This window comes from Ammospiza nelsoni, chromosome 21 (genome assembly GCF_027579445.1).
Source record: "Ammospiza nelsoni isolate bAmmNel1 chromosome 21, bAmmNel1.pri, whole genome shotgun sequence".
NCBI classification, from domain to species: domain Eukaryota; kingdom Metazoa; phylum Chordata; class Aves; order Passeriformes; family Passerellidae; genus Ammospiza; species Ammospiza nelsoni.
In genome coordinates, this window is record NC_080653.1 from 4,169,175 (window position 1) to 4,178,604 (window position 9,430).

Here is a 9,430-nt window from a genome sequence, read left to right on the forward strand (position 1 = left end):
CCCAGCAGGAGTTTACCTTCTGTTGGCTCTCTGAAGTCCATGGAAGAGCCACGAAGGGGAGGCCCATCTCTGAAGCGACCGGTGCCACCGCTCCCCATGGAGGCACCCGGTGGCCGCCGGTCTCCGGGGCGGGTTCCTCTACCCCGGCCTCCCAGAAAGTCATCATCCTTGAATCCTGAAGATGGAACACAGTGAATTTAAAGAGCATCTTTTGCAATGTATTTAATCTAGATTTATCTGGATGACTGGAAAGCCATGCTAGTCACCGCTGTCAGTCCAAGGTGGTGCACTGAGAGCCTTTGTCTGCAGACAGATTGTTTCACAGAGCTCTAGCACCTTCTGGAGGAGCTGTTCCATTTGAAACCAAGGATACTATATCAAGTTCAGAAAGTGCTTTATCCACTTAGAGAGAGGCTTATTGGGGTGCTGGAGAGTGGGTCAAGTGAGTTTAAAATATGAACTTTGGCTTCAATTTGAGTTTAACATCATTAGCTGAGTTGAGAGACAGCACTACAGAGTAGTACTCAGACTCAGACAGTACTGAGTACTTCCATAGCCAGATCATCACACTGGCTACAGCCTTAGCATGAAATCCACAGGATCAAATGGGAAAATAGCTGAGGAGTAGTGAAATGCACCCATAAAACAGAGTAAAACCCCAGAGCTGCTTAGCTGTACTATAAACTGGCCAGGCATTTACTAAATTAATTAAAGGGCTGGGAAAAAATAAAATATAATTAAAAAAAAAAAATCAGACTTTAAACTGACTGCATTTCTTCAGTTTACGTATCACAAAAAAGAAGTAAATCAAGAACTATCTATCACTGACCAGAGTTCCAGTCTGTACCAGTGATTACCCTTGAGTATCTGTCCAAGCCCCCACTGCCTGCATTTCAGTGGGAGGAGGATACTTCAGGCTATCAGCATACAGAATATACTCAGATTTTCAAAAGCTGCCTGGAAGAGAAAGTTGTTTGGTTCCCAAATGAGATTGCCAAATACTGAAGTGGAAAGGAAAGAGTTGCAGAGCTGTCCCTTACTTACTTCAGTGCCAAACAAGCCATCTTTAAAGACTTGATCTAGAGCAAGGCTGTACAACCTGAGAAGAAAAGCTTTTGTAGCAGCTAAAACTGAAATGCTAAACTGGCTCACGAATCACTCATCCAGCATTTAACAGGCTGAAATGCATCCACATTTGGAGAAGCTGCCAAGGAAGGTATGAAGCTGTGACACAGAATGCTTAGCTCCAAAGGCAGGTTAAGCAGAGCACTGCAGCAAGCTCCTCTCTCCAGCACCATGCTCCAATCCATGCTGGGGACAAGGGCACACTTTGCTTCTCCTGAATCCTTCATTCCACTCACGCAGAGACCAGACATTGCAAAGTTGTACTTGCCAACATCTCTCCATCAGAAAATGGACCAACCCCATGAGTTCAGAGGACAAAAGCAATTGTGTAATGCCACCCTGCATTCTAATAGCTGGAACTGACTGGAAGTTAAGAGCAGTGGCTCTGTCACTACCTCCACTCAGCAAGCTCAGTCACTTGCTGCAGCTGCATTACCAAACAGGTCCAGAAGTTCAGGAACATTTTGTATTTACAAGTGCTTTGGAACACTAATCTGACTTTGGAGAAGTCAGTTACTTCAGGGACACACATATAATGACATCACATCTCCTTGAGAAGATGAAGGCCTCTGCTCTGGCAGAATATCAGCCTTCCTACATGATCTGTCTGTTTCTGCTACTATTCAGAAATTTACTTAGTTGTATGCTTGAGAAATGCTTAAAACAGTCACCCATAGGCTACACCTGGACAAGAATTCTGTCATTTATGGCTGTTTCATAGAATTTTCTATTGAGACATCATTCTATTTGCTCTCAAGGCAACAGAAGATTCCCCATGAGGAATCTCATCACAGCTGCAGGATGTTCAAAGTTGGTACATACAGTAGAGTCAATCAAACCAGTAATGGTGACAAATGAAAATGAAAACATTTCAGTGCCTTTTAGGCTTCCTTTCTGTATAAGTGTTAATACTGATACCAGAATTGAAGTCATCTCTGGACTCCCATCCACCTCCTCTGGATTCTCTGGAACCTCCTCCCATTCCTAGGAAAAAAGCCACAATTGTGTTCAAGTCTGAAGCTGTGGGAAAGACTGAGCAAGGGAACACCAAACCAATGTTTCAGTCCTTCAATATTCAAAGTTATGCTGCTGGAAAATCCTTCTCTTTTGGTACAACCAAGTTCCATTGCACAGGAACAAACAGCCACCAAGAATGAGTGGCCAGAAAAGTTTCTTTAGTGCACATTCAATGGAAACCTCAGGTGAGTCTGGTTCAACCAACCTTCAACTACAGGCAAGAATGTTTTTATGCTGGAACAAGAGACATACTCCAAAAATTAGCACTTTTCTACATGTGCTTACTCACTTTTCATACATCATCATAAAATAGTAGCAGATCAGACTGTTGGGCTTATGATTGTCCTCTGCAAGACACAACACATTAGGAGGGGTATTGGTCTCACTTCCTGGGTTAGGAGTGACAACACATCCAGCCTTTGGACACAAAGCACAGCTAAATTTCAGACACCTCAGGAGAAGCAGCAGCAGCTAGTTAGAAACACATACAGATTTACATACAAAACTTCACCTTTCAATATCATCTTCATGTTCACTTGCATGCCTTGTCTCAGCATTAGTCAGCACCACAAGCCATAACTACAACCATCATATTTAAGAAGCTACTTAGAAAAATGGAAGTCACCTCTGTCATCAGGCCCGCCACCTTTTCTGAAGCCAAAGCCACCTTTATCCTGTTTCCTGCCTTCTGCTATGTCCACTCGGAGTGACCGGTCACCCAAAAGCTGTTAAATCAAGGGGAGAATCTGTTCAGCATGTATCAAAGGGCTGCCAAAGAGTGAGAGACTTCTGCTTGTCTTTGATTTCACAAATTAACTGCAAGTGTACTTACTGCACCATCGTATGTAAGAGCTTCCTTGAGTGACTCCACCTCATCGAACTCTACGTAACAAAATCCTGGAAGAAACAAATCTCAAGTTAAGAGCACTTTAAAAGGTCTTTGTAAGAGGCTACTCCTCCTGCATGCCTGCTAGTAGCTTCCTTCTCTTGTAAACATGAGTTGTGATGTGCACAAACAAGATGCACAAGGCTTAGAAACCAATCATCAACAATGAACACATTTACCTGCACCTGTTAATGATGGGGCAAATCCTGAAAGAGACCTCTGGGCACTCTGTGAATGCCAAGAGCCTAATTCCCTTTTTCAGAGTACTCATTACAGATTAGCTCTGATCTATGCCTTCAGACAGCTATTCAGCTGAATACTGACACTTAATTCCTAGAGTTTTTAAAGAAGAAATTGAAATACCTATGTGGTCAGCAATGTGATTTTGTGTCACCACATCATTTAGTGGATTTACTTCTTTCCAAAGGCACTCTGTTATCCAAGGTAAGCCTTTTTTTCCATCCCTTAATCTCACAAATATAGTCCATTTCCTCCAAACAATTGCCATAGCAGTTGAATTTGCATCCTCTAAAACAACTGCCTGAATGGATTATCTACTTGCCTTTTCTCCCCATCTACTAAAAAAGGACAAGAGCAGGAGCAATGAGAATCTTCTGATGTAAAGGAATTACTCAGTACTTGAGGTCATAGGATTTAAGTGGGTCAGCTCTGGTAGAATTCATACCAGACAAGGTTTGAGAAAGTTCTGTTATGTCAGGGCAAACATTGACTCCTCCCTCAGGTTACTCTGTATCTCAGGATGATGAAACAGTGACTCTCATTCAAATGATACACTTACACATATCAGTGAATAAGAAAACCCGCATAAGTCAACATAAAAGCAGAAAACTGTTTTAGACTGAAATTCCCTTTTAAAGTGACTTTCTTTCCTACTAATTTTTCATCTAGCACCAAAGAGCTCTGAACACTCACCTTTAAATTTGTCTGTTTCCTTGTCTCTGACTAGTCGTACGCTCCTTATGCTGAGATCCTTGAAAATGGCATCTATGTCTCCCTGGACAGTGTTGAAGGGCAGATTTCCCACATAGGCTGTGAAGGGGGGCTCTGTTGGCAGCTCTTTATTTCTGCGGGAACCAAGGCCACCTCCACGAGACCTGTTGGGAAAAGCACACGGTGCCTCTGGAGCTGCACAGCACAGCTGCTCTTTGGGGCCCTGCCCAGCTGCTGTGTTCAGCTGCAAGTCCATTTTCCCACAGCTCTGCTCAGTTTTTCTCTCCTTCTGCCTGTAGCTGCCACCTGAAGTGCTGCTCAACTCCTTTCCAGTATTACCTGGTGCAGTACTGCAGTGGGAAATGAATACATTACCAGTGAATTCATTAATGAAGTGATGAATGAACTTCTTAACCCACAATTCATTAAGGAAAGCAACCTAAGGTTACCTCTAATGTCCCCTGCTCAAAAACATTACCTCTAAAAAACCCCTTCTTGGAATCAATTTTAAGAATAATTTATGGCAATGAATTTATGGTTTGTCAGCTTATCTGGAAATTAAGCTGTATCCAATGCTTTTAACTAAAAATCTATTACCAACACCCACTCCACAATAACCCAAATTATCTCAGCAACATTTAACTGAAGAGAAACACCTTCCCTAATTCTGAAGCTGTGGCCATAACTGTTGGATATCTGGATTGGAATGCTTTGAACTGAACACAAAATAAATTTGGTTGAACAAGAGATTCTGAGGCAGGAAAAAAATCATGTGCTCTCTGGATGCTTACTTCTTTTCTCTTGTGAATTACAGAGGTAAACTGGGTGGTCCTGTCCTGTCCCTCAGTACCAGTGAAACTCTTGGCACTGTGTGCTGAGGAACTAAACTGTACCAGCTAAATTCTTTACTAATGTAACACATCTGTGTGAACTTCCTGCAGAGCCCAATCTTCAAAAGCCAACTTGGAATTTCTGTACAGAGAGCAAGGTACATACAGGGCAACCTGAAGTCAAAGCTCCTAGACTTGTAAACTATAGGATGCCACTGATTCCAACACCACTTGTCCCACATAAGCAACCTCTGACCTCTACCTGAAATATCTGCTTACTACTCTGTCCATCCCCCCTTTATCACCTTTATTCTACTGGGCTTTGCTTGTGTCTGTTCCCTTTCCCTGAGGCTCCCTGTGCATTTAAAACCATGGTGGAACCCAACCTGTACCAAAGCAGCATTTGCCAATCTGACATGGACCAATTAAATAGCTGCAGAGTCCTTCCTAAAATCCAGAAGGTCAAATAATTTTATCATTTCCTTTTATTCTACTGGTTACATGCAGTCAAAAAAATCCATTGGGCAAGCATGTCCTGGACAGTATTTTTTTCATTCAAGAATAAATATTTTACTACTAATGAATCAGATAATACATTAAGCTTGAATAAGATTCCTTAGCTCTCTAGGTGAGCCTGTCATTTGTGCCTTATTTAGCAGCTCCATGCAAGAATCATTTGTCACCAACACTATCAACAAGCTGCTAAATCTACTTGAACCACAATCTACATATCTTTAATTAGCGTCCACCCAGGTTTGCATTTTAGCATTTTGACAATATTCCTCATCTGCCTTTGTCTCATTAACAAGTCAAAAACATACTGGAGAACTAAAGCTGTAATAGTTTGGAATTACTTTAGTCAGAAGGCTGAGTTTTAAGGAGGAACTCCAAGAAAGCTGAATTGCTGCTCTAAACAATCCCAAAATACATAAAATCAGTTCCATGCCTTTGTCCTCATTTATCATTTACAGCATTAGGAACAGCTATTACATACCACACATTTAACTTGCATACAAAAAAGAAAATCTTAATGTTTGTGTCCTCCAGGAACATCAGAATTGAGTTCCAAAGGAGCATTCTCTCCTTGCACAGATGCTCAGGACACTCCCTGAGCTGCCAGTCACCCAAAAACCCAGCCTGGAGTTGAGTCTGTGGCCAACAAGGTGGTCAGGACTGCAAAGAGCCCTTTGGAATGAGAAGGGGAACAAGGGCTGGAGCTACCACTTCCATCAGCTCCATTTGAGCCACCTCTAAAACCACACTCTCAATCCCCAAAAGGATTTTCTGTGCTACAGACAAACTTCCTTTCTCCCATGGGCTGCATGTGTGGAAATCCATGCCCTATTGTGCAATCCAGACTGATTTTAAAGCCAGAAAATTAAATATTCTTCTCCAATTTGATATTAAGGCTTTGGTTATCAAATATATAACTATACCTTTAGTATTTAGTTTCCATTTGAAGGTCAATAACTGAGTTGCAAACCAAGTTTCTTATGGAACTCAGGTACAGCAACAGAAAAAGAAACTGTTTCTGTACTTCCCTACATTTTTTCCATCACTGAAACAGTGAAATAAAAGGGCTGACTTCAGTAACCAAACAATGAGATTGGAAGAAGATTCTCTCATTTGCAACAAAGTAGGACAAAAGTAAAAAAATAATTGAAAACACATCTGAACTAGGCAAACCAGATTTCTGAATGAATATCTGCACTTCTCTAAACTTCTGCTTAGACACAATTAGATAATAATAATTATTATGTCATCTTACTGTGAGAATCTGAAAGACATGACTTGATTTCCTTGTCAGAAAAGCAAAGCTGAAGAGGAAAGCTTGCTTCCAACAACACTTAAATAATTAAACTTTGGTGGGCTGAGTTAATGACTTTGGCTATACTGGATAGAAAACAACTCAACTCCCATTTTAAAGCTACTCTTATGCAAAGTTGAGTTAGGTCTCCAGAAAAGATCTGTCACAAGTTCAAAATGAAGGCTGTTTTGAAAGTCAGTATCCCTGGAGATCAAAGCTCAAGATTTGCCTTTTGCACAGCACACAGACAAAGGCCTGCCCTGGGTTTGACATCTCAGCTCTCAGGGCAGCAGCAGGATCAGCACGGTGACAGTGCCACCCCCCCAAGACCACAAGACCAAATTCAAACCCAATTTATTCCAGCAACCCAGGACATGTCTGGAGTAATATCAGATGTATTCAGCAAATTGCTCACCCCAGCCTAAAAATGAGGAGTAATCTTTGAATCCTAGATGGGTAAGACAGAGGATGCAAGCTGCCAGCAGCACAAGGACCAACTCCCATTTTCACTGACCTGTGCAGAACTCCAGCAGGTGAATCTCAACCTTTAGTAGGGAGCCCAGCACTTCCAGCCACACCTAAATAAACAGCCTAGCAGTGAGTTAGGAGTGATAAACACTCCCCTTCTTTCAACTCTGAGAAGCTCTACAGACAGTTTCAGTTTCAACTAGGCCTTGGTTTACTTACCTACAGGTTTTCCTGTCAAATTCTGGGCTCCAAAATACTTTCTAAAAAGCTTCTAGTAAGCCTTTTGTCATTTATGTCAGCATCACACTCTTCACTAGGAATAAAGTGACTTTTTCAAGTGATTTCATAATACCCCCTAATGTTATGATTCAGCTTTTAGTCAGTGCATCACTGAACACCTCAGGTGCAGCAAATCCCATCTCATCACACCAGTCATATCTTGATGCTGTTCCACCATTATTGTGATGATGATGAGAAAGAGGGAGATAACTCCCATATGTCAGAACCTGTTGGGCACAGATTTCCCATCTGTCACACTGAAATCCTGGGCTCACTCACTATGTACATTAAAGGTTGTGCAAAATGCAACTTCCACAAAAACTGCTACACCTCAGCTGAGGTTACGCTGTTCCTACAGTCCTAAAACGAGCAGGAGCCACTTTAAATTAACATGGGAGTCTTTTATCAGAACCTTCAAGAACAGTCATGTTTGCACTACACTTCATATATTACAGGACTTCATACAATGTACACAGAGAGCAAACTGTGAGTTAGCTACTAGTAACTTAGTGATAACAATAAATTAGATAGAGGTATACACTAGACTCTAATATTAGTAGTATCTGATGTTTAGAACTGCAGGTAAATTAGAATAAGTACATTTCCTTACCTGTAAACACATCTACTGATTAGCAGGATGCCTTTAGTTTACAAGCAAGGATCCACATCTTCCCTGACAGCAAATTTAAGTTCTCTTACAGGAACCTGAATAACATTTTACCTGGCATTTTATTACTTCACAGAATATGCCTACACTGACTAGATACAGTGTGCAGCAATATCTGAGTTTATAAAGAGTCAAGTATCACTTTAGGCTGCTGGCAAGGCTATTTTGTTACAGAATTTAAAAAAATAACAGAAATGAGAGTGGCTACATCATCTGTTTGCTCTGGGACGTCTCTGAAATAGACACAAAGGGTATCAGTGCATGAAAATGAGCTTGAAAAGCTTAAAGTGTCAGAGTCCTTCCAAAGACAAAAAAAACTTACTGCTGTTCTAACTCCAGCAGCTCCTCCCTGCTGCCTAATGAGTCTGAAACGAAACCGAGTTATTTATCTAAGAGCAGAAAAGGACACGAACACACTTCTAATCAGGAAATACAACCTGGAAGATTAGATTATACAGTAACACACGTGGGAAATTTGCTTACAAAGAAGTTTATTCCACAGATTTACGTCTATTGTTTTATGTCAGAGAAACTTGTAACAGCACCAGCCTCCAAAAAAAAAAAATCAATTGTTTGGTTGCACCTTCCTAGCTTGATTAACACAAACTTCTAATTGCGGGTTTTGTCTCTGTGGCTCCTCCCCTAAACACTCTCCAGCAAGGAGACGAGACAAGCCCGATTCCTCGGGATCAGGGATTTGCAGTCAGCACCCGGAGCCCCGGATAACGCAGGCTCCCGGCGCCACTCTTCGCGGAGACACCACAAAGGGCTCCCATTTCCCCCGCCGCAGGCACCGCAGCGCTGCCCGCTCCCGGGGCCGCCTCGGGCCCCGCTCAGCCCTTGGGGGCCGTTCCCTCCGCCCATCCCGGCCCCGCACAGCTCCTCACGGCCTCCCTTGGCTCCGGCCCAGCGCCTCCCTAAATTCCCCCGGCACTCGCCTCCGGGACGGCGGGAACAGCGACCCCCCTTCCTCCCGAGCCGCCCGGGCCCGGATCCCGCGGCCACGGCCGGGACCCCCCCGGAGCGCAGCCCCCGCCCCGCCGCACAAAGCGGGCCAGCGGAACGGCACCCCCGGCCCCGCGGGAGGGCGGGCGGGGGGCAGAACGAGCCCAAACAGTTCCCAGAGGCGGCGCTCCCGTCCCGCAACCCCCGCCCGCCATCCCCGCCGAGCGGGGCAGGCCGGGCCCCGCGGCCGCGCCCCCGTCTCGCGCGGCCGGGGCCGCTGCTCCCCGCTGCCGTCCCAGCTACGGGGGAGCCCCGAGCGCCGCCCCCGGCCCCGCTCACCCGCGGCCGCCGCCGAAGCTGCTGTAGGCCCGGTCGTCGTAGGGATCGAAATCCGCCATCGCCGCCGCGGCCTCGTCCCCGTGCGAGCGTGACAGGACCGCGCCCGAGGACCCCGC

At 44.2% G+C, this 9,430-nt stretch overlaps 1 protein-coding gene across 2 annotated transcripts in view; it reads right to left on the reverse strand.

The window, feature by feature from the left end:
* EIF4H (eukaryotic translation initiation factor 4H) overlaps positions 1-9,430 on the reverse strand; it is an 11,403-nt gene extending 1,973 nt beyond the window's left edge. The window contains exons 1-6 of one of the 2 annotated variants that reach the window (XM_059487189.1): positions 9,315-9,430; positions 3,962-4,143; positions 2,975-3,039; positions 2,768-2,867; positions 2,044-2,109; positions 17-175 (exon numbers count right to left, since the gene is read on the reverse strand). In XM_059487189.1, coding sequence (XP_059343172.1) covers positions 17-175; positions 2,044-2,109; positions 2,768-2,867; positions 2,975-3,039; positions 3,962-4,143; positions 9,315-9,373 — 631 coding nt within the window. In that variant the 5' untranslated portion in view covers positions 9,374-9,430. The remainder of the gene's footprint in view (positions 1-16; positions 176-2,043; positions 2,110-2,767; positions 2,868-2,974; positions 3,040-3,961; positions 4,144-9,314) is intronic. The other variant, XM_059487190.1, reaches the window with a different exon arrangement.